Source organism: Aspergillus stella-maris (assembly GCF_047715825.1).
Source record: "Aspergillus stella-maris strain CBS 113639 unplaced genomic scaffold BDV14scaffold_29, whole genome shotgun sequence".
In the NCBI taxonomy this organism is placed as follows: Eukaryota; Fungi; Ascomycota; class Eurotiomycetes; order Eurotiales; family Aspergillaceae; genus Aspergillus; species Aspergillus stella-maris.
The window spans coordinates 304,863-327,980 of record NW_027396823.1 but is presented as its reverse complement, the minus strand read 5'-3'; the positions used below and the strand labels follow the sequence as shown (position 1 = coordinate 327,980).

The 23,118-nt window shown below is 50.6% G+C and overlaps 11 protein-coding genes across 11 annotated transcripts; 7 read left to right on the top strand and 4 right to left on the bottom strand.

Moving 5' to 3' along the window:
• Positions 1-335: 335 nt before the first annotated feature.
• Positions 336-1,631, top strand: BDV14DRAFT_174040 (uncharacterized protein). The gene is made up of 2 exons (XM_073768829.1): positions 336-846; positions 915-1,631. Exons 1-2 carry the CDS (start codon positions 759-761, stop codon positions 1,367-1,369), a joined length of 543 nt encoding a protein of 180 aa, XP_073627930.1. The 5' UTR covers positions 336-758; the 3' UTR covers positions 1,370-1,631.
• Positions 1,632-1,702: 71 nt separating this feature from the next.
• On the bottom strand, positions 1,703-4,067 carry BDV14DRAFT_208990 (fungal specific transcription factor domain-containing protein; the record flags this gene model as incomplete). The annotated part of the gene is made up of 4 exons (XM_073775540.1): positions 1,703-1,831; positions 1,889-3,018; positions 3,094-3,848; positions 3,946-4,067. The coding sequence occupies 4 exons, from the start codon at positions 4,065-4,067 to the stop codon at positions 1,703-1,705; spliced, it is 2,136 nt and encodes a 711-aa protein (XP_073627929.1).
• A 3,940-nt stretch (positions 4,068-8,007) lies between these two features.
• Positions 8,008-8,370, top strand: BDV14DRAFT_200502 (uncharacterized protein; the record flags this gene model as incomplete). Its single annotated transcript, XM_073773524.1, has 1 exon — positions 8,008-8,370. One exon carries the CDS (start codon positions 8,008-8,010, stop codon positions 8,368-8,370), a length of 363 nt encoding a protein of 120 aa, XP_073627928.1.
• Positions 8,371-8,995: 625 nt separating this feature from the next.
• Positions 8,996-9,515, top strand: BDV14DRAFT_200501 (uncharacterized protein; the record flags this gene model as incomplete). Its single annotated transcript, XM_073773523.1, has 2 exons — positions 8,996-9,179; positions 9,238-9,515. 2 exons carry the CDS (start codon positions 8,996-8,998, stop codon positions 9,513-9,515), a joined length of 462 nt encoding a protein of 153 aa, XP_073627927.1.
• A 693-nt stretch (positions 9,516-10,208) lies between these two features.
• Positions 10,209-11,981, top strand: BDV14DRAFT_174038 (uncharacterized protein). The gene is made up of 2 exons (XM_073768828.1): positions 10,209-10,951; positions 11,004-11,981. Exons 1-2 carry the CDS (start codon positions 10,910-10,912, stop codon positions 11,301-11,303), a joined length of 342 nt encoding a protein of 113 aa, XP_073627926.1. The 5' UTR covers positions 10,209-10,909; the 3' UTR covers positions 11,304-11,981.
• A 195-nt stretch (positions 11,982-12,176) lies between these two features.
• BDV14DRAFT_200500 (glutamate-cysteine ligase-domain-containing protein) lies at positions 12,177-14,366 on the top strand (the record flags this gene model as incomplete). Its single annotated transcript, XM_073773522.1, has 7 exons — positions 12,177-12,211; positions 12,277-12,334; positions 12,396-12,461; positions 12,511-12,611; positions 12,683-12,814; positions 12,880-13,411; positions 13,461-14,366. 7 exons carry the CDS (start codon positions 12,177-12,179, stop codon positions 14,364-14,366), a joined length of 1,830 nt encoding a protein of 609 aa, XP_073627925.1.
• An 823-nt stretch (positions 14,367-15,189) lies between these two features.
• On the bottom strand, positions 15,190-16,398 carry BDV14DRAFT_200499 (putative endo-1,3(4)-beta-glucanase; the record flags this gene model as incomplete). The annotated part of the gene is made up of 1 exon (XM_073773521.1): positions 15,190-16,398. One exon carries the CDS (start codon positions 16,396-16,398, stop codon positions 15,190-15,192), a length of 1,209 nt encoding a protein of 402 aa, XP_073627924.1.
• A 208-nt stretch (positions 16,399-16,606) lies between these two features.
• Positions 16,607-18,182, top strand: BDV14DRAFT_174029 (alpha/beta hydrolase). Its single transcript, XM_073768827.1, has 2 exons — positions 16,607-17,173; positions 17,225-18,182. Exons 1-2 carry the CDS (start codon positions 16,983-16,985, stop codon positions 17,904-17,906), a joined length of 873 nt encoding a protein of 290 aa, XP_073627923.1. The 5' UTR covers positions 16,607-16,982; the 3' UTR covers positions 17,907-18,182.
• A 72-nt stretch (positions 18,183-18,254) lies between these two features.
• On the top strand, positions 18,255-20,174 carry BDV14DRAFT_208988 (GMC family oxidoreductase; the record flags this gene model as incomplete). Its single annotated transcript, XM_073775539.1, has 1 exon — positions 18,255-20,174. One exon carries the CDS (start codon positions 18,255-18,257, stop codon positions 19,998-20,000), a length of 1,746 nt encoding a protein of 581 aa, XP_073627922.1. The 3' UTR covers positions 20,001-20,174.
• An 85-nt stretch (positions 20,175-20,259) lies between these two features.
• BDV14DRAFT_200496 (uncharacterized protein) lies at positions 20,260-20,838 on the bottom strand (the record flags this gene model as incomplete). The annotated part of the gene is made up of 1 exon (XM_073773520.1): positions 20,260-20,838. The coding sequence occupies one exon, from the start codon at positions 20,836-20,838 to the stop codon at positions 20,260-20,262; it is 579 nt and encodes a 192-aa protein (XP_073627921.1).
• Positions 20,839-21,516: 678 nt separating this feature from the next.
• BDV14DRAFT_174028 (oxidoreductase, short chain dehydrogenase/reductase family) lies at positions 21,517-22,848 on the bottom strand. The gene is made up of 4 exons (XM_073768826.1): positions 22,586-22,848; positions 22,238-22,533; positions 21,873-22,176; positions 21,517-21,801 (listed from the first exon to the last, which is right to left on the bottom strand). The coding sequence occupies exons 1-4, from the start codon at positions 22,631-22,633 to the stop codon at positions 21,712-21,714; spliced, it is 738 nt and encodes a 245-aa protein (XP_073627920.1). The 5' UTR covers positions 22,634-22,848; the 3' UTR covers positions 21,517-21,711.
• Between the last annotated feature and the right edge of the window lie 270 nt (positions 22,849-23,118).

The following is a 23,118-nucleotide window of genomic DNA, read 5'->3' as shown; positions in this document are numbered from 1 at the left end:
GTGATCCGCCTGGGCTTGAGACGGAAGGAACACAGTCCCGACTTCTTGATCTCTCCCACACTCACTTCATCCTCTTTTTTTCCAAAATCATGAAGAGACCGGACTTGCCAGATGGCCATGGCCATGGCGCGAAGAAGACCGACGGATTGGCTCCACCTGATCTCACATACGATTTGGATCCAGAAGGCGACGTTGTGTTCGTCGTCCACAACACGAACGAAGACCTTCCTAAAAACCTCCCAAACCTCAGCCCCCTGCTCTTGAATGGATTCAACAACTACGTCCCCTCTCATGTGCCGACCAGCGTGTTTGACTATGTCACATCACCAGTCCAAAAACAACCAACTGCCGAGTCCGACGCCCAAGCAGAGAGCAAACCCAAGCTCTTAATCCGAGCCTGTTCCAAACACCTCACGCTTGCCTCTCCTTACTTCGCCCGTTTACTAAATGGCCAGTTCAAGGAGGCGTTGGAGTTCAAGAACCAGGGTTATTACATTTGCCAGATTCAGGATTGGGATGCCGAGCCCTTTCTTCTGCTACTCCTCATTATTCATGGACAAACTCGCGTGGTCCCACGTCACATAACCATTCGAAGACTCGCCGATATCGCCATTTTAGTGGACTTCTATGAATGTCATCAAGTGGTGGAGTTCTTCTCGGAGTTATGGATCGAAGATATAAAGCCCGAGGATTTTGAATACCCAGCCGGAAACACAGACTCGCTACTTGTCATCTCTTGGGTTTTCAACAAGGAAGACATGTTTAAATCGGTAACTGAGAACATCATAAAGTACAGCGCGAACGAGATCGAATTTCATGGCCTGCCAATACCCGAGACAATAACAGGTTAGTTCGGCGCCTTTACTCCCCTCCTTTAGCCACTCAGGACTATTTCACCAACTCTCTCCACCAAGCCGCTCTAAACCACGAACGAAACACTCATATCGCAACAATTCTCTCCCCTCTCCAGCAACTCCAAAAAGACCTCGCCGCCTCGGGCTGGAGAGCATGCCGCTCCCGCTTCGTCGTCGGCTACCAGCCCGCCGAATCATGCACGTATATGGTCCTCGGGTCCTTAACGGCCCACCTGTATTCTCTCGGCCTTACAATGCCAGAACCGGCACCGGCCTACCCTGGTGTCGCGGCATACGAACTACTGGGATACTGCCATGAGAAGATGGTCTCATCGAGCCATAATACTATCGGTGAAATTGACCGTGTGACGCCTTGCGGACTTGGGCAGCGGGTTTGTGCCGCTCTTGATACGGTACGCGGTCTGAGAGGGCTAGATATTGATGATCCGCGGTTTGGGAGGAGGCGGGATACTCCGGGTAGTCAGGACTTATCGGATCCGGACGAAGAACTTTGAGCTTTGAGTTGTGCGGTTTTTACTTCTGCTTTTTGTATGACGGAGGTCTAATTATGGGTCCTTTGCCGGAGACTTCATGACGGCGTTGCATATCGGCGTTTATTTTCTCTTTCTAGCTGTGGTTCAAACCTCGGGCGCACATTTTCTCATTTTGTTACGAAGTTATGAACGATCTCTCGCTGCGATTCAGCTTGATGAGGTGGGAATTCTCATATCCTAGCTAATGATACCTGATACCACACATGATCCAGGAAACGAAAACCAATCTAGTAGCGGCAATAATATATTCGGGGTATAATCGAATTACTATTATATGTACGCGAAAGTTCGTTCTTAGTAGTACACATTATCCATAAAGCCAACTTTCGAGGTCCAGCAATCACCGTCATGGCTTTGACCGTATGGAGCACCCAAGACGCCGACTGTGCAAGTATACTGCCGTATCATGCGAGTGAAATGTCGCTTTTGCCAATTAGCTCTACTCAAATTACCTATAGGCTCATTGTCAGAGTGGCTCACCTGAAAGGATGTATCCAAACTCCTGACAGACATCTCATTAGCGCGCACGATAGCTTCGGTGCCGTGCCTTGCTAAGTCGTGGAGGCCGAGTCTGGTAAGGTGTTTGCTCTGGGACAGGAAACTCATACTTCCATGAAAGAGATATGTACCGAAGACGAAAAGCATAAGCTCAAGGTTGGGGTCGACTTCCAAAATATGTGCGATCGAATCGCCCATGGAGATCGAGTTTGCGTCGCAGGAAAGCAACTCCGGTGCCAATGTACAGTCAAGACTGTTCTCCGCGGCCGATATTGAATCCCCTCCCTTGTGCAAGAGTAGTCTCAAGACCCTGATCATATATTGGCTGTAGGCGATGACCGTTTCTGTTTGTCGCTGCCGGCGTTCATCGCTTGGGCTGTCCACCAGACATCCAAAGGAGGTCGGCGAGTTCGGCAGGATCAGTGAGGTATCGCCCGGTACGACAGCTTCAATGGGCGTCCTGATGACGCGTAGCATTTCGAGTCCGCACTCAAAGTCCGCGATCATCGCCTCAACCGTGGTTGTCATCTGCACTTCGTTCAAACTTCCTAGGCGAGGGTGCTGACTGCGCGAGCGCAACTCGAGTATATCCCCAAGGATTGTCATGGCCGGAAGGAAATGCTCAAAGAAACCGGTGCCTGTGACTTGCGTTGGGGGTCCGCAAAGTCTTGGTGGTATATCTTCGAGTGGTATCTTGTCAAGGTCCCGCCAGATCCACTCCGGTAGAGGATATAATACCTGGCACTCAAAGTCATGAATATGGAGCGGCTCATTGACGAGCAATGAAAAATGGCGATCGAGAGCGTATACCAACCAGAATGTCCTCCGTCGCTCTTCGAGCTCCTCGATTGCGGCCAATGACACATGGCCCGAGCACGGAGTCTGCGCCGCTTGTTCCGAGTTTAAACCAAGCATCTTCACCAGCAGCACAGCCTTGTTCCACCACTTCGAGCACTCTTCTTTGAACTTGGTCCCGGATATCACGCATGCCAAAAGGACGTAGCTCAGTACGTCGTCAATTTTCGGTTCGGACCTTCTGGTTCGGAACACGAATGGCTCGCGCGGTATATCTGGGACGAGAGGCACGTCTGGCTCGGTAGCCCAACAGCTCTCTAGAGTGACTCGTTAGTGATCATCACTCAAGCGGCAAAAGCTAGCAATAGAAGCAGCTCAACCTGTCGACTTACCATTTTTGATGCGAGACCCATCGCTATCCCTTGCACGCAATAGCTTCATCGACAGGAAATATAGACGCTGCGTTGCGCGAGAACGTGCGCTTGGCTCTGAGAAGATCAATAGATCAGCTGTATGCGAGACACACCATAGAATAATCGTCAAAAGAGCGGGAGACACTGGGCGTGCGTTGTCCTCGCGAAGCACAGACTGTACACGGATAACGGGCGACAGAACATAGGGGCAACGGGTCTTGGACCCTGAAGTGTCAGGGTCGGTGAAAAAGATATCTAGTAAATTGCACGCATCCTGAGGACCCATTGTCCCTTTTAGAAGGGGAAGAACCGGGTTCAAGCATGGGTATCGGCATAGTGTTATGTAGTTTTGGCGTTTGTTGGGAGGTCTGACAGGCGTTAGGTTCAATGGAAAATGCGTGTAGTCAGGGCTTGAAAGATCGTTGGATTGGGACGTGTCCATGCCTGGGAGAACGTTGAGATCGAAACTGCCGATTTCCGATCCACTTGTCGAGCTCTGGGAGTCTGTTGTAGTTGTGTCCCAGTCGGACGCAGGGCATAGCGAAGACTTGTCGACCCCGGATGGATTATTGCTGGATCTTCTATACGATGATGACGGGTAGCCTTTGTAGATTGACCGCTTGTTGGTTTGTTCGCCCTGAGCCGATCGAGGTTTTGGACCGCGTTTCTTAACGGTCCGGTCATACTGGCAGGCGTAGTTGAGCTCTGGTGGTGTCAGTAGTGGAAGAAGCGACCTGGAAGTTGAACATACTGAAACAGCGACGGCTATCCGGGTCTATCATTAGCATCATCGTGTTCTATGGCGGTTGAACGAGAGAAACAGTCACTTACCATGGAACCTCACCACTACAGCGGGTCCGTGAGTTGTTGCACCTGTCACAGGCCCTTTGGACCCTGTCCTGCTTCTCCCCGCATCCTACCTTACCATAAGCGAGTTTCGGGGAAGCTGACATGGTGTGATTCAATGCTAGCTATTGCTCATCCCACGGCTCGTTTTCTGACAGTGGCGTCTGGGTCGAGGATGAGCGTCGTATTATATCCCTAGGATAAGGTCTGTTCTCCTTGTCGTGAAGCTTCTTTGCTGATCGAGTCAGACTTCGGATCTGTCAGTCTACTTCGTGCCCACAATCCGGCAAGGGGATATTAATCGAGCACCCTAAACCCAACGAACTACTCAATACTTCAAGCTAGTGGGCGTTGATATGCACAGACACTCCTTGATTTGGCTCTCTTCCGTAGCTCCAGATTAATTCGGTTCTGCATCCTGGCGGGCGTGTTACGACATAACTCGAAATCTGGGGAACTATGCCGGCGACGCCGCGTGGCGAAGCGAACGACTACTCGTCGTTCGACTGGGGACACCCATCCAACACAGGCCCTGCAGCACAAGAACAATCGCTTTAGCGTCCTTCGGGCCACAGGGACGCGTAAGATGAACAAATCAGGTTGTTGCATCCAGTCCATCTGGAGCATCAGGAATTCTCCGATTCCCGGTATCATCGCCCCGGCCTACGATCAAGCAGGCTGGCACTTTCACTCCGTGGAGCTAGCTCATGTCTATCGATGGCAAACGCCCGTTATGGAAGAACTCTGGAAGGTGTGCTATTCCGCGATCTTTGACTTTTTCTTTGGTAGCTTCCATCCCGCGCCCGATGATGAACTGGATCAATAGGCCGGATGGTCAGACAGGAGCACTAGGAGCCGTCCACTGCCGGCATTCATCGTCTTCGGTATCAGAAGACCGGCTCAACCACAAACCTCTACAATATCGTACTCGGTGTCGATATCTCCAGCGCTAAGACCTCTCCTCCGACAGATAACGGCAGTCGTGGGGTGCACGATTGAACGGCCATCAAGAGCCAAGCCAACCCAAGGAACAGGAATCCTCCAAGATCCTAGCATCTCCAAGCTCGCTTGAGTATCCTCTTATTCTGGCTGACAAGCCGCGTCAACACTCGTTAGGGCTTGTCAATTAATCAAGATCGCGAGTTGTGAGTGGTGGAAAGTGCGGTCCACTTCGGACTGTCATCGCACGAGACAACGACGATCCCTGTCATCCGAGTGGTCTTCTCGCCCCCATACCCCCGAGCTGAACCATCTGGGGAACTTGTTTCTCTGTGATCCCTTTTAGTATCCCCAAATGATAGGATCTCGTCGCAGAATGTTCCTGTATCCTGCAGCTTAATGTGCGGAGAATCCTGCTTTCCTGCGCTGCTGGTATCCTCTGAACCATCGGCATAAAGGAACACGACCTTGCTACATTAGCACGCAAACTAAAAATCAATAGTTCGGCATGTTCCTTGTCGAGCTGGGCAGGGTCCTTCCCCATCAAATTCGAGGTGTCGGGGTCGATTTGTGCCGAAAGCCCTGATCGTTCCCCAACAACTCGGGTTTTCAACAGCGACTTATACGATACGTATACTATAGAGTTGAGCTCATCTTGGCGTGAGGTTCCCTGTACCATTGCCCATGGGAGAAGTCGTCTTTCAGTTCTCAACCTCAGGGGAAGAGAAAATCGTTAACGGTTGCTTGTCTAGTGTTATCGCAGCCACCCTCGAACCCCAGCCCGAAAGATTTACTCCCATCGCGTCTCTCTGTCGGGTAAAATGTTGTTAGCTCCTACTGGATGCTTCAGATTGCGTAGACAATACGTGATTGCCGAAAAGCAGTCGATGGTGGCGCAGCCTTCTTCGTCAGGGACCTGTCCAATGCAGTGGAGACACCAGTCGGGTATTTCTCGCAGGGCCTGGCTGGTATGTACAGATATCGGTGATACCACTCTCTACGAAGGAGACACACGGATTGAAGGACCCCCTTGATGTGCACATCTATTACATCATCCCGACGAGGAGTTGGCTGCTTGATTGACAGTGCTCTGCTGCAGATGTTGTACGTTCTTATTCTTGCCCTTTCTTAGGTATCAAAGCCGATGCTTATCCTGGTAGACTAAATCAAACTTCTGTTTACGTTAATCGTCTCGGTACTTTCCTTGGATAACGTTGTGGATGGCCATTGCCTTATATTACTCACTACATGTTATTCTTCTGGCAGTTATTGTCCCCCACCTGCAGTGTCAAGCACGCCAGGCAGAAAAACGTCCGAAACGATCTAGACCATGTCCTAGAAGTAGTAGTAATCCATCTTGCATTGTCCTGTCAATAATATCACCATAACCAGATCATACTAGAAAGGTTGAGATATGTCTAGCATTTTTCATGGACTCAAGCCGGACCATAACCTATTCTTGTTTATCTGACTCTAGAAGGAAGGCGTATACAGTCCCTCCTTCCCGTTGCAATTTCTCGCTCATAATCCCAGGCGCCAGTTCGAAGGGAGCACCTCGCAAGCCCGTGTTTTGTTTACACAAATCCCAACCTTCAAGGACTACTCTCTTTGTCACCATATCATCCTATTGTAATATACTCCTTTCAATAATATGAGTAGTACAAAAATCATTGATACAGCGTTAGGGCGGAATCTTTCTTCTCTTCGCGTTGACGTCATGGCGAGGTCTAGACGATGCGTTCTGCGGCTCGCGTTGTGGTAAGACAGATCTACCTTTCAATAGGGAGTCACCGTCCATGGTCCTGAGGATGAGGATCAGAGTAATGGGGTGCCTGCTCCCGGTAGTGGCCTTGCTTCTTTTTGACGACCGCGGCGTGGCCCGGTTTGAGCCTTATGGTTCTGGGTCTCGCGTTGTGGTAAGTCTAACGCACCTTTTGGAGTCAGCGTCCATGGTTCGAGAATTACTGGCCAAGGCAATGAATAGGGTACCTGTTGGTGATGGCACGCCCGAAGAGCAAAGCCTCCTGGCAAGGCGCAGGGGAAACCGGAGCCGACGGGGGAGTCGGGGGTGAAGAGGGGGAGCGTGAGGAGGGTGGGGCGAGGGGTGGTGAGTTGGGTGTCGGCGAAGGAGAACCCTGAGGACCTAGAAGCCCAAGATGGTTGGCAAGCGCAAGATCACCGTCTGGGGTATGTAGGTAGATATTTTAGATAGGTAAATATGTTCCTCCCGGCGCTGTTTTGGGTCAAGCGACAACGTGGTGCTCTGCTAACATTCCGTCTTCATGAAAGCAGAAAAAAAAAGAGACACCTCGACCGAGATCATTCATTTCGGGCGTCGCGGAAATCAGTCGAAGATTCTTCCCTTCTCGAAACCTTGCAAGACGATGCCTGCTACCGAAAGCCATAACGGCACCAACCACCGTCTACAACATTCCGACCCTCTGCATATTCATGAAGAGACATGGTAGTATTTGCACCGAAGGGGAGGCGGGTACCTGAGGAACATGGTCGAAAAAGGAGCGGATGTTTGTTTTTTTAGCGATATGCTGACCATAAACATGATCAACTTTAGTATTTTTGTACCTATCAAATGGAGCAATGATGGTTCACGGCTGCCTGTAACGTATAAAGTACAACTGATACTTTACACGGGAAAGTATTTCATGCCAACGATATAAGCGCCACCTACTGGGCGGTAGCTATTCCCGACGGGATACTTATAGCATCATCCAGGAGGCCAATAGTCAGGTTTATTGGCAAGGGAAATACTACTATGCAGACAAGGTTTTTAGCTAGCAGGTTGACTGGGTAGGATTTACTTTTTGTTGAAACTCCGCGTAAGTGCTTATAGGCGCATCTCTTCCCTTTTCCCATTTATCCTCGTTCTTAAACTTACCAAGGATTCTACACGGCGCTTGTTAAGCCCTTGTACAAGAACATATCCATCAACTCAACATGTTCCGGATCAAATCCATCCTCAAGAAACTTTGCTGGACCGACCACGAAATCTTCCTCCTCCACACGGGCTGGAACTTCTGGATGACCCAGCATCTACCAGAAGTATTCTACAAACACAGCATAAAATAGACTACATGGTACCGCCTCAAAATGCACAATCGCGACGCCGTCCTGCAGCGCATAACACAGCTAGATCAAGAAAACGGCGATGAAATCTACAGATATAATTTGCACTCTGATATCCAAATGAAGTCCTCCCCCCTCGACACCGAAGAAATCCGCCGCCAGGACCTCCGCCGACTCCGTTTCAAACTTCGTGAGCTCCAGGCTACACTCAAGGATGATTGGCATGATACGGACGCACCCCGGGACGCTGCGACATGGCTGTGCAAAAACTGGTGGCTGGGAATCGCACCCTCGCGGAAAGAAGATGAGCGGCACAGAGGACATCGCGCGGATAGCGGCGGGTGTTGTGGTCGGATGTTGTGGATGCTGCGAGAAGCCGCTTCTTGAATACCGCGTACGTGACTATGATACCCCGGGTTCGGGTTCGAAGGGGAAGATGGTACTCGAGAGGGTTTATGGGCATCGCACGGCTGAATGTGCCTGCTGTGTGATTGAAAGTGGAGTTTATGTGCCAAAAAAGGGCATTCCAAGGCCGGGGTTTCTTGCCAAGTTGGTTTGATTGAGTCTGGTGCTACGGCTTCAGCTATCGAGGTTCGTTGAAGAGGCTGTAGAGAAGTCGGGGACAGACGTCTCGACATTCTGGGATATGCAATGGTCGGGTCGTCTTACTATGCGATCGGTATCGGAGTTCACGACTGGTGGTGTGTTTCCATTTATCATTGAGACGGGGAGTCGTTGACGTAAACGGCACTACTAGGGCTTGCGCATTTGTCCGTCCAGCTTGGTAAGCTTTCGCCAGGATGCTCCCATACGTGAACCATGATAGTTGTTTCTAATCTTATCAGTCGTGCAACCAATGCGAGAGCTTTCAATCTGTCTTCACTTTCGCCCGAGCCATTCGAGCCAGCATCACAGGACACCATCATGTCGCTAATGATATCCTCGACTCTGAAGACCATTATAATGACCAGCCCTTTCGCATAATTTCTTTGGTTTCCCACATCGTGCCAGTATGGACGCACACGACCACCCCGAGGAGTACGTGGAGGAGTACATAGGGTACACCTTCAAAAACCACAGGTTCATCGCGGAAGCCGTAAAACGGCCAGACAACAGACGCCTGGGCATGCTGGGGGACAAGATCGTCGGCATACTCCTCTTAGACGAGTGGTATCGCAATTCGGGACTCGGTTGCCGTATGTTCCCCTCTGGGCCACGAGGCATAGTTGACTCTCTCTTTCTAACCGCATATAGAGCAAGGCAACTACGAAATTCAACGTTGGGGTAGTAACAGCGAGATGGTGAGTGAGGCTCGCAGTGCAAAATTCGATAAATTCATGGAGCCCGACTTTCTGCGCTTGTACGGAACAAAGGGCTATGATCATGATCTCGCGACCGTGGTCGAAGCCATTATCGGTGCTGTCTGGGTGGACTCCCACCGCGATTGGGATGTAACTCGAGACTGCTACTCTCAAATCCAGCACCACCTTCCTGGACGGCAGAGCCTTGAGGATCTTTGGTTCTCTGAGTAACAGCCCGCCTTTTCAGTTTGAAGCTTTCTTCCTGGTCCTCACATGGTATGGGATTTCCGTTCGCAATGCGTCACTGTTATCGAGTCCTTCAACCACTGACAACCCGCAGATATACTAGGTTAAGTAAAACCTTCATGTCGAACATCGACATCCACGGAATCCGTGGCCGTTGATTCCTCGGCCGCGATGATAATTTACCATCGTCGCCGTACACGTCCTGAGATAGATACCTCTACCACTGGACGTGCATATCGGTCTCTACTCCATTCGGAGAGCAGCCAAAGTAGCCTGGAACGCGGGCATAATAGGCTTGCAATCCTCTACCAGGCTCAGCCGCTCGCAATCGAGCGGTTAGCTAGGGCTGTTTAGGTCGGGTACATACAATGTAGGTATTCGACCTTTCAGTCTCGGGAGGAACTGGGGATGAGAGCTTTGCTTGATGTTGGTGGTTTTTCTTTTAGTTATAAAAGTGACGTGCTGTTGTCCAGCTAGATTGTATACTGGGGCTGCTTTTTTTGCTGGACGTGTAGCTAAATGATACGAAAATTCAGGGGATATTGCCTCGAACTCCATATCTCGACCACGGTCGATAGTTTCCTTCTTAGAGCCGGTCCTTAGTCCAGAGTCTGACAGAAGTAAATGCCTCGTAGTTGCCAAGGTAGCCTGGCATTTTGCCCATGGACGAGTAGATATATCCCAGCCAGTCCGTCAATCCTTTCGTAGCATATTCATCACCGTGCGGGAGCTTATTCGGGATTATGCCTGGCCTGTCGTGCTGTGAAGGTGCGATGCGCTGGCTCTTGCCGTTAGACCAACGGCAGGACAATTGCACCTTCGACACCGATGAATAAAATCCAAGTAACGGACTTGCAAGGGTACTCTGTCCATTTTTGTTGCGAATAACCAAGCAGCTGCTAATGTACACTAGGTTCCTGGTCCTCGGGAATGGATCCCGCGTCTCACAAGGACAGAGGCCAACGTTAGGTGATCGTCTATGTGAGATTTGGCGCTTGGCCTGCATCACAGTGGTAAGCTATCGAGCATGGTCAGAGTTCTATGTCTTATAACAGGACAGCCGTCCGAGCCCTCCGTGATGCCACCAACGCTGTCTATCAACCTAACAATACCTATTAGTCGGTCAGGACCAGAACTTTCCACCGCAAAACCGCGCACAAACAATGAATCTGGATTGCTGTTGACCGGGAATCGCATGTCACTCGGAGGCAGTTAAGCTATTTATTAAATCCACGATATGGCCTACGCGGGATAGCCACAGGTCCGCCCCAAGACTAATCAGCAAGATTCTATACCGGCGAATTTGACAGCTCCCCTCGGCATAATGTGATCTCAATCCCAATCGCGCAACTCAGTAAACAGATCCATCACTAGGAGGTATGGCGACGCCTCAAAGTGCTCCTGCATGCAACGTCCAAACGCTGACCCCGAACATCAGTGCGGCATCTGCAACAATAACTACAGCCGACGTACTATGGGAAGTCTTTGATTGCCTTGAAGCCAATACCGCCTTACGTTCTTTCAGCAGGTGATTCTTACCACCCAGACCGCCGTCGATGCCTCAAGACAGTGGGGAAAGAGCGCCAATCGAAGAGAAAGGCATGCAAAGCCTGTGTGCAAACGAAGCTGCGCTGTTCTATGAGCCGCTCTGCTTGCAGTCAGTGCCTTCAGGTTGAACCGTGTGTCAATACCCTATGTTCACCATACCAATGCAACCTTAGGATCAGACCATGGACCAGACTCAGGATGTGCTATCATTCGTGGAAGGGGTAAAGCCCTTTTGTTGTTCAGTTTGTTCTTCGATATTCGATAGATCTATTGGTATTTCTGTTCATGGTGTTTGTTGAAAGATCAGTGTCATCCAAGATAGTACCAAGGACGTAGGATATCTTCGTACGGTGGACTATTGTTGCTGTATTGTTCGTCGGGGCTTAAGGTAGGGCTAGGTGGAGAGGCGTCGAAATGTAGATCCGCACTGGGTCTGTCGCAACAAAGTAGTTAAACTTCCCTACCTCCACCGGTTCAGCCAGACGTATCTCTCACACGAACATGGTCCCCATATGATGCTCTGGTTAGCTCACAATCTCCGCTGCGTCTTTACCAGAGCATCAGCAGCAGTGGTTCCGGTTGGATGGGTACGCCCGCAGTTCTGGACCAATCGTCGAAGGACGATGGCTCGTCTTATGGTTCAGTCAAACTCTAGACAAAGTCTTGACATAAGGCAGGGCAACCGAACTCCAGTGTGATTTGTGCCGAGAACGAAGATTATCATACTGTGGATATTGTATCCACTGCCGAGTAAGATCCGTTCTCCATGGAGGCAACCGAGAGGAGGGTATGTATCATGACGTGCCACGTGGGAATCAGATTTTGTGGGAAGCGATGGATGATCTTCCATTGGGTGGCTGGTATGGCCGCCTAGCTAAGATAACTCTACCTGACTAAGGTATGACTAAGCGAGGTCGACCCTAGGGGCAGGCGGTAACGGGCGGCAGTATGCTCCGGCAGATTTGCGATGCCGAAATATGTTGATAAGGAGCAGGATCGTCATCTCTAAGATTGATCACTCGTTAGCATCATTTGGAGGACGGCAAGCTTCTCAGTATCAGCCTTCCGCAATAGAGTCGCTGTCGCCTAGCATACAATATGGGTGCATCGATTAAGGATGAAGAGAAAACATTGTGAGTACTTAGCATGACCATGGTCCCTCGCTATTGTCTTAGCCCCGCATCTGACACTCAATCAGCCACACGTGGGAGGAAATCCGGCCGTATCTGGCGAGTCTTCGCGAAGAAACACTAAAGGTAAATTTGCGGGCTTGTACTTCGCATCAACGGCGACGTTAAATACCAATCTCAACGGCAGCAATTGATTGCGCTCTGGTCAAAATACAAAGATATTGATGGGTTTGAGCCACTCTGGGGTGACGAGGTGCGTGCTCTCCTACTTGGCCCATGGTCCACCTTTTAACACCGATCAGGTCGAATACACCCTCGTCCATTTTGACGACAACAACAAGCGAGCAACCCTTGCGCTTCGGCAGCAGGATTTATTAGGGAAGTGGGCCGAGATTCAAAACTCGTGATAAACCCTATTCCTATTCAACCCCTGAGGCTCCGTGGCGGCAAGAGGACCTGCTGACGACCCAACAGCACCCCTGAGTATTGCAGGGGATTTCAACTTCAACCAGAATGTCTACTCTATATGGTCGAAATGGCGGCCGATCCCCCTTTTGGGCCTGGTCTGAAAGGGATACTGCAGGTGGAAAATAATCTGAAGAGAAGGTACGTGTTGAGCATTCCCCAGGCATCGTTCATGTCCGTAGGCTGAGCCCCTTCTTCCTTTCTAGGCGCATAGCTATTCAATCACTTCTTGGACCTGACGAAGGCGTTATATCCATCCCGGTATTTCCACGACTAGGCACCATCGAACCATTCACCCATCCGCCTCTTCGGGCCCACGATGACTCTGCACCATCAACCACACCACTGTCTGCAACATCTGTCAACTTCGACGCCATGTTAAGTAGATATAAGCGGTTTCAGTGTTTCGCTAACAATATGCGCTGCCGACGGGGTCGTGACTTTGGGGTCAATATGCCTTTGTGCCGCGGCGTTGCTGATCAGACAAAGCAGAAAGGTTTGTGTCTGGAGGGGCTGGGGTTCGCTATGGGGGTTTGTGGGTTGCAAGTGACTCTGCAAGGGAAGAATCTCCGAGAGGCCTGTTGGCTACACGACCAACTGTCGGTACTCGGTCCGTTGATGTTGGCCATGACTGCCGCGACCCCTGCATACAAAGGTGTCCTAACTGGTACCGATGCGCGGTGGGATATATTTCGCTTTATACTTGACGACCGGACTTCCGAGGAGCGGGATGCTGATGTTGGTCCCATCTGCCTTATTGAACGACTTCACTGCTAACTAGCATCAGGACCTCCTTGAGCAACACACTATCTATGCCAAACTTCGCTCCGGCATAAGCCCTATCTATGTCTCCGACGAAGGCACCCCCTATCAGACATACCTCCCTAGCCATCCGTCCAATATACAGGAAGAACTCCACCGCCACGGTGTCAGCCCTAATTTTGCCGCGCACCTCTCACACTTCTGCCAATGGGACCCTCTTCTCCTCGAAACGGATCATATCAATACCCATGGTCCCGATGATACGTACCATTTTAGCACACTATACCGGTCCTCCTGGCCTCATGTACGGCTGAAATTCCCCGAAGGGGATAATCTAGGATGGAGGGTTGAATTCCGGCCCATGGAACCACAGCTCACAGACTTTGAGAATGCGGCTTTTATTGTCTTCATTGTTCTCCTCAGACACGCACTCGCCCACTTCGGTGTGAGATTGTATATTCCAATGAAGTGCGTCGTGGAAAACATGCAGACGGCCGTCAAACGCGATGCTGCAACCTCCGAGAGCTTTTGGTTTCATGCAAATCGAGGGCGCAACAATCCCATAAATCGCCGAGACTCCGATATCGATGTAAGGGAAGACGACGAAAAGGCCGATTTACACCTTCTCTCCTTGGAGGAGATATTCTGCGGCTCGGGACAGGTTGAGGATATCTGGGCCCGGTCCCAATTCCCTGGCTTCATCCCCCTGATCAAGAGATACCTCCGCGAGACTGACATTTCCCATACTGAGCTGGGCTTGGTACTCCGGTACCTAGACTTCATTGACGGTAGGGCATCGGGTACGGTTCTCACCAATGCCCGTTGGATGCGTCGTGAGATTCAACTTCATTCGTCTTATAAGGGCGACGGGCTCGTCACGCAGGAAGCTTGTTATGATCTTTGTAAACAGATTCGAGATCTCGCGGTATAATGTTCTCTATTCTTGTGCACTTGATGCCAGATGGATACAAAACAGGTGTAACAAGAGGTATGTTAGCTTGTGACAAATGAACCTGCGCATATTTAACTTCCATTACCCCGGAGCATGCCTAACATATAAATTTCATAATAATCAGAGGATAAGTTCACCCTAGGAATGTACTACGCATCTACGCCTCTTCCCTAGCCTCGTACATCCATTCATCTTCCACCCGGCCCGACGAGCGAACCGTGGCAGTATCCCTGTACACCGAACCATGTCCTATCCATACCCTGGAGAACGAAGTAGTCCGCTTTCCTACGCGTGAAACAGCCACTGCTCTCGGTGCATGTTTCATTCCGTAATCGCGCCATTGTTGGATGACAGAACGAGGTATTCAATATCGGGTTTGATTTTTGAGGGAGATATTGTAAAACTGAGTTTCGAGTACAGGAAGGAGGGCGTTGCAGAAAGAGTCGGTGAATAGGGGTAGGGGTGGGAAATTGGAGATAAACAGAACGGGCTGGTTTAGATTTCGGATTTGGATAGGGAGAGGCGGTAGGTGGAGATAGGTACCTGTGCCTCGAGTTGATCGTTCTGATAAAGTGATGAGGTTCCGATGCTTGTTCTGAGAGTGGGACTGGTAGAGTCTGGTATTTCGTGTATTTGGAGCTAATGTACAAAGCAATGCTATGGTGGGTACTGTCGTGAAAGTTAAGAAAAGTGGGAAGCCGAGAGGGGGGGAGAAGAGTATAAAGGGTGAGAATGTAACGAGGAGGTAGGAGGGAGATGGTCATATCGAGGGTTTCGGGCAATTAATGCCGTCTCCCACGCCTCACCATATAGGACCGCCCTTAGAGCCCGAACCCTCTTCGCCTCTAGCGCGCTCGGCATCGAGCATCCGGTTGAATTCTTCCTGGGCGCGCTCACGCTCGTGTTCCTTGTCGTTTGCTGCGCCGACCCAGGTGCCTTGGGAGCGGACGCGGTCCCATCCACTTGCTGGCGAAGACGATTCTTGCTGGTCGGTCGGGTATGTATCATATTGGGACATGCGCTGGGGTGCTGATCGCCGCTGGCGAGAAGCCTGTTGTGACTGCTGCTGGTTCTGGTGGCGGATTCGATCCCATGCACTTTGCGGTTCTGCGCCCTGGTAGTCTGTTGCAACGGGGCTGGCGTCGTCGTCGAGGAAACTCTTGCCGGTGTTTCCTTGATCACTTTGTGCGCTGTAGTTGTAGCTGTACGAGCCCGAATATTCCGATCGTGACGGTGATGTGTATACGGACTCAGAGGGTTCCGTTGAGGACGCCTGGTCGTCCCAGCCCGCCTCCGTGGGGTCCATCTGGGCAGACAGGGCTGCTTCCTTGTTGGTCCTCATTTGTATTTTGACCAAAACAGCATTCCTTTGGCGAGTTTTTAATTCCTCGTTCGACAGGCCGTCTAGTTCCTCGTAGTAGTGCTGCATTCGCGAATCCCGGCGGAACTCGACGTTGCTCGCGGCCATCGCATACAGAGTGCTCAAGTACCAAAGGGCCGCCGTCCACGGGATCGTCCTTAACGTAAACCTGTACGTCCAGGAAGTGAAAATACTCCGATCCGCCGTGCACATAGTCTTCAGCCCCCAGAACCAATTAGTGCCGAATACTTTCCGGGGAACTGGCTTGTACTGGTTGAGAGCTGTGCGGTCATTTCTCTTGGCGGCCGTATGTGCTACCGCAGCCATAAGCCCCCATATTAATCCAGAGCGACTCAAGGGCAGCGTCCTGGCCTGAATATCGGTCATAGAGTCGTACTCAGGTTGCGTAATGGAACGTTGAACGTTGACGCTGCACCTGTCCGTAGCCATATCAACTCCCTTCTTCACGTCAGAGTCAAACCATCGGTGTCCACCAAATAGGAGGTACAGTTTCAGCGGGCCGGGGTAGGTGATCAGCTCGGGCTTGAAGACGACGCCGGGGGCTAGTGGTGCGGGTAAGATGAATCGGGTGGATGGCGCCGACGACGAAGGGGGGTCGGCGGATTGCGCGCCGCCATTGTGGGTGTCCATTGGTTGCATTCGGATGTCATGAAGTTCAAATGGAGTCGAATGGAGGTGTAGTGAGAGCAAGTGGAAGTGGAAGAGGAAGAGAAAGTGTGGGGAGAGCTCTGGTTGCTGAGTCAGATGACATAGTATCACGTGATAGGGTGCCCGCTATCTCTTAGCATGTTTAGATAGTCTCACTTTCTCTCTGACTCACTTCACTTCTTTGTCTTGACCCACTGAAGGATTCTGCCTTGCTCATGACCTTGGTGGATTTCTGAGGCTGAGTACTATGCAAACAACAATGGTCCCAGAATCAATGTTTGTCGATACTCTAAATGTTTGACTACATGTTTGATCGATAAACAAACTTCATGTCGAGAGGTATAAAGAAGGCCATGAAGATGGAGGTCATTGACAGCATCAGAATAAAAATCCCGGGTCTTACCATTATCTTTGACCATGTCTATCTCCAGCGACCTGACCATCGACGCTTCCAAGTTCTTCCCTGAAAATGTCACCGAAGCCACCAACAAGCCAATGCTACCATCAAGGCTTTGACTGCCCCAGGGCCAGCATGGTATGAGGTCGGTGCTGTCGAGTATCGCAAGATGCATGCCGAAGGGAAGGCCGCGCTGCCGCCGCCCATCTATCTCCCTGGCGCTACCGATGCTACTCTGCCTTCTCGAGACCCTTCTCGCGCCATTCCCATTCGGGTATACCAGCCCGACAATGGACAACCCAGTCGAGGTGTCTTCATGCACGTCCACGGAGGCGGGTTTGTCCTGGGAAATGAGAAATAGTGAGCATTTACATTACCTCATTAGCCGCTGTCTACTAATACTTTGTCCAGTTGGGATGGTACTCTGCAAATGCTTGCCAACGGGGCTCAGTTGACTGCCATCTCCGTTGGCTATCGACATGCTCCTGAGGACCCATACCCAGCACCTTTGCATGACTGTATTGTTGATGCAGCCGAGCATCTCGTCGACCACCCGTCGCTATACGGGACTCTTCGATTCCTTGGCGGGGAGTCTGCCGGTAGTCATCTTTCTGTCGTGGTAGCATTGCATATGCTCCAGTCCCGGCCCTTCTTTGCGCTCTCTGGTGTTCTAGCCTTTTACGGCATCTACGACTGGGGCATTGGGCTACCCTCTGCTACAAAGTCTGCCGAATCTCTGATCCTCAACCGTCTAGCCTTGGAGCACTTTGGTCACGCTTATCTCCCCGGTACAACGAGCAAAGACCGCCAGGACCCTTACATGTCTCCACTATTCGCCTCCCTCCGATCGCTAGCAGAGGGTTCAAACAAAGGACTGCCTCCTATTCTATTCAGTGTCGGGACGAATAATTGTCTACTCGATGACACCATTCTCATGAGCGCGAAGTGGAGCATTACTAGAGGTGAAAGTATCGTCAAGTTTTATCCTGGTGGGCCTCATAGATTTACAATTATTCCCAATCTGCCCATCGCCAAGGAAGCCAAGGCTGTGGGTGTTGCTTTTTTGAACGAGCGATTGGACCAGGTCGCTTAAGCTCACGTTATCTCCCTGTAATCCTCCGCGTGTCAATTGTAAATATGCTTGTGGTAATTTGAAGTAGTCGAACAAATTCCACGCGTCTTCCACAAATAGTCAGCTTACTTCAGCCCATTTCTGTATCCAAGACATGTTTGCGTCTGATAAAATAGGGACCAATTTCTTTCTCCCCGAACTGAATGAAAGTGCTAACCCCGAGCCCTATAAGGCAGGTGCTCTCAATGGACGCTCCTTCCAGTCGTCCCTGGTCGAGATCACAATCATTCTACTCAACGTGTTCTCAACCGATCTCATAACTGCAATTTTGGTCGTTCCCCAAGCTGGCTGCACCACCTTCCCGTCACAATGAGGCTCCTTCACCTACTCCTCAACGTTGGCTATGTCTCTGCTTGTCGACCCGGCGCATTAAAATCTCGTGACTCTGAAAGCGACTATGTGATAGTTGGCGCCGGACCAGCTGGCTACGTTCTGGCAACGCGACTCTCCGAAGACCCATCTGTCACAGTGACCCTTCTCGAAGCCGGCCCCGACGGCAGTAACGACAGAAACGTCTACACTCCTGGCTTTGCTGGTAGGCTTCAGAACTCTCCATACCTCTGGAACTACACCTCACAGCCCGATCCCCGGCGTGGCGGTATTGCACCACGTTTGCCTCAGGGACATGCTCTCGGTGGCGGCACCTCTGTCAACTTCATGTCCTACTCTCGTGGAGCTGCCAGTGTCTACGACGAGTGGGCCAGTATCTCCGGCAATGATCGGTTGACATGGAACAGTATTCTCGAGTACTTTGAGAGATCCACCAATTTGACCGTTCCATCCCCGGTCGACTACAAGTATGCGCCCAATCCCGCCGTTTACGGAGATGGACCTGTCCAAGTCAGCTATGAGTGGGAAGCCACTGGTACCGAGCCCTATTGGGGCGATGCTATGGCCGCAAGTATGCCACCTCCAGTACACCTTATCGATCCAGCTAGCGGTCATCATATCGGAAGATCGAACGGTGGTCCGCATACCATCAACCTCGCTACCGGGCGCCGGTCCTCTGCGCAGGCGAACTACGGTCAGATACTCTCAACCCGAGCCAACGTCAACGTCGTACCGCTAGCAGAAGTGATCAAGATCAATATTCAAAACCGAGAAGCAGTATCTGTTCATTACGTCTCCCATATCGATCAGTCAAACCATACCGTCCTCGCAAAGCGGGAAATCATCGTCAGCGCTGGAGCCATTGGTTCACCGAAGCTATTGATGCTTTCTGGTCTCGGTCCCAGAGACCATCTGCAGGAGCTTGGAATTCCTGTAGTCAAGGACATTCCACACCTGGGAGAAAACCTGCGCAACCACCACAATGCAATCACAATGTATCAGATCCCGGAAAACATTGTCACGGTAGGGGCGCTCAGAGCAAATGCGACACTGTTAGCAGCAGCTGAGGCAGAATACGCGGCAACTGGAAAAGGGCCACTATCGGCGATCCTCACCTCTAGCTATGTGACCGAGCGGCCACCGGAGGCATTCCTTGATAGTATCAACGCCACCTTCCACAAAGACTTACCAATCGATCGACCTCTGTTATTCTATGGATACACAACCTCACCACTCCTTCCAAACCCGAGGAATGTCAACGTGATTTCGGCTTTCGTCTGTCTTCTTCAACCAGAAGCGCCCGGGTATGTTCGACTCGCCAGTGCAGACTACCGTGACTCTCCCCTAATCCACTCCAACTACTGGAGCAGCGATGCTGACTTGGCACTGGAGCTATATGGATACAAGAAGCTCCGTGAGGCAATGACATCACGTATGCTTGCGCCTCTTGTTTTGAGGGAGTTATACCCAGGACCTGATGTTCAAAATGACGAAGAGGTGACCCAGTCGATGGTATCTACTGCCTGGTCATTCAACCACCCTACCGGAACCTGTTCACTTGGCAGAGTGCTGGACTCGCATTTCCGCATCTCCGGTATCAATGGTCTTCGTGTTGTTGACTCCAGCACGTTCCCATACCAGCCTACCTCCCATACTTCCGGGCCAGTCTACGCCGTGGCTGAGCTCGCCGCGGAAATTATTAAGGAGAGCTGGTCCTCGTTCTAACGAATCATTGCGATAGTCGGTGTCATTGCACCATAGCCGATAGCAAGCATCCATAGTATCACAGCCATCATTTACTAGGGTAGACTGCATCCGTCGACCATGGTTCGGCAGTAGTCCCTCCCCAGCTACGAGTCATTGCACTGAGAAGTTATCGATTAAAAATTCAAGGCGCACAGCGCTTTATTCATTGCACATAGATACTGTTCACGTATCTCATAATAAGCAATCGTCCCAACTCCACCTCTAAGCGATCAACAACCTATGACCCCTGAAAAGCAGCATGCACGGCCACCCCAGCCCCATGCACCGTCCTCGAAATCCCATACCCAACCTCCCGCCCAATAATCCTCGACTTACTCGGAATCTTCCCCTCCTTAACCATCTTCGCCTGCTCCTTCTCCTCCCTCTTCCTCACATTTTTCAGCGTTTTCTCCTGCCTCTTCCTCTCCTTCTCAACTTCCTTCTGCCTTTTCTTATCCTTACTCGACTGCTGTGAAGCGGGCGCCGAACCAGAGAAAGCAGATGTCTTTGCGCTCGAAGAATAAGAATAATTCGTCTGCCCGTATGGTCCACGGTTATAGTAACTCTGTGGCTTCCCCGTGTGATGGACGATCTTGGGAGCTAGGGGTGCCTTGCGTGGGTTTGTGGGGATCTTGGGGAAGAGGGAGTAGTTTGCTGTTGCTGGCTTTGTATTTCCCCTCAAGGGTGTCTGGGGACGGGAATTTGATTGTGCGTTTGTTGTTGCGCCCGGGTACGCGGCTCTATAACCCGCTGGTGTTTGGGGTCGGGAGAGGAGCGGTTGCCGGTCTGTGGGGGTTCGTGTGGGTTTGTAGAACATTTTGCTTGGTTATTGTGATATGCAGGGGAAATACCGGATCTCGTTCCTTTCTGTGTGAGGTGGTTGTTGTGATGGGGTTGTCCTCGGAAAGTGTCTTGAATGTGCTCTTGGTCTAATAGGATGCGATGGGATAGGGCTTCGAAGGGTTTAATAAGTATACCATCTTGAACTGGAAACACAGAAGTATGAGAGACAAGCATCCGCTTCATTGTCGTTTTATGCTTGTCTCGTGCTGAAGGAGGACTTGGTTGTTTGTTCATGGAGTGGTCTTTGTAGTCTGTAAACAGTCTTTGTCCTGATCGTGTCCAGGGCTTTCTATGCTTCGGACCCTGGATCAGACTCTACGTCAACAGCACAAATGGCTATGTACTTTGAGGCACCTCTTTGTATATGCCTTTTACTGAGCATTGTCAGGGATGTATAGAGCATTCAACCTGGCACAGCAGGAAGTTCAGATTTCGGCCCTGTTCTACCCATCTTTGTCATGGTTTGTTTTGAGCCAGTACTATATGCATAGGTAAATGTTTCTGTACCAATGGGACAAGCGTCAGCTTTGCTTTGAATCTAGAATGTCTTGTTCATCTGGAGGTGCGTTCAAGAGCTTTTATCTTAGCTTAGCATTTTAGACTACGTAGTATCCTTGGAATTAAGGAGTAAAGGGCGATATAAGCTTATAAGCCCATTCTTCGTTGGTTCATACTACGTAGCTCAAAATAGACGAAAGGATGACGAAAGGATCATTAACCTTATCTCGGTTTAATATGTAATATTGGGCCAAGTTTCATGAGCGCAGTTTGGCTGTCAACGAATGCAGTACCCCTTGTCCCATTTCCAGGACCGAAATACCAATCTCTGTAAACCATTCTGAGCTATCTACCACTTCTCAACATAAGGCCTCAGATCCAATTCGAATCCAAATGTTGTTCGGGGCTGGGTATGCAAGTGCCAGTATGCGTCCGCAATCTGGATCCCATATTAGCCCAATCCTCCAAAGAAAAACCCCTCAGTAGGGAGAAAAAGAGGAAGTAACTCACAGCTCCAGGATCCAACTTCGCATCAGGAGTATCATTAAGCCACCCCTTTGTGCGCGGGATATCAATAACTCCATCTACAATAACATGGCTCACATGGACGCCCTTCGGTCCAAACTCTCTAGCTAGAGACTGAGCAAGCGCCCGCAAAGCAAATTTACCCGTTGCAAAAGCTGAGAAATTCGCTGATCCTTTAACGCTCGCTGTTGCGCCGGTAAATATCAATGTTGGCGGATTCTGCAGGGAGAGAGTAGTGGCCTTTTGTAGAAGCGGGAGCGTCGACTGCGCAAAGTTGAATGCACCAACTCTAACACCGCATCAGCATCTTTTCCCATACTCATAGGGTGTAGTAAACAGAGAGCTCTTACCCCTGACTCTTATACCCATTCGTAAACTCCTCCTCCGTCAACTCAAGAAACGGCTTGCGCACAAACCCGCCTCCAGAATTAAACACCGCTGCTGCAAGCGGCGTATCTTTGAACTGCTGGGTGATCTTTTCAAAGGCGCTCTTTACGGCGCTCGAGTCGGATACGTCGACGGAGTACCCTGTTGCGGAGCCGCCGGCGGAGTTGATCTCGTTGACGACGGGGTTGTAGTTGTCTGCGTTGCGGGCGAGGACCACGACGCTGTATAGGGAGGCGAATTTGCGGGCTATGCTTGCGCCCTGTAATAACATTAGTGTTTTGGACTACGAGTGGGATGCGGAGGGGGTATACCGTTCCTGGGCCAACTCCGGCGATGATAGCAAATGGTTTGGTGGCCATGGTGGTTAATGAGCTGGTCAAGTGTTCTGTATACTTGATGTTTGTATAACACGACAAGGTGGAGCACGAGTAGACCGAGTAAAGAGAGGAGAGAGAATGAAGCTTCTCACTGCGGGGTCAAGCACTTGATAAATACCCCTCCATTCCCAGTTGAGTAATCATCAATTGGCAAGCTTGTCTCACGATGTCGTCTTTGATTTATAATCATGTCGGCGCGCAAGAGAGTGTAAAGCCCGAGGTCGATGAGCGAGACACACAGAGGAGATGATGACATTGATGCCTGAGGCAGTAATTTTTGGAGACAGTCTGGATCAAACAATAAGGCGGTAAGGTACGGGCAGAAGTTCTTATCGATAAGATTGGTTCTAATTTCTCCAAAACTTCGTCGAGCTCTAATCCTCTTTCTTTTTCACTCTTATTGCATCGCTCGTTTATTCTCCTGTTCTTCATTATTAATACCCTATATACATACCCTCGCACTTAAA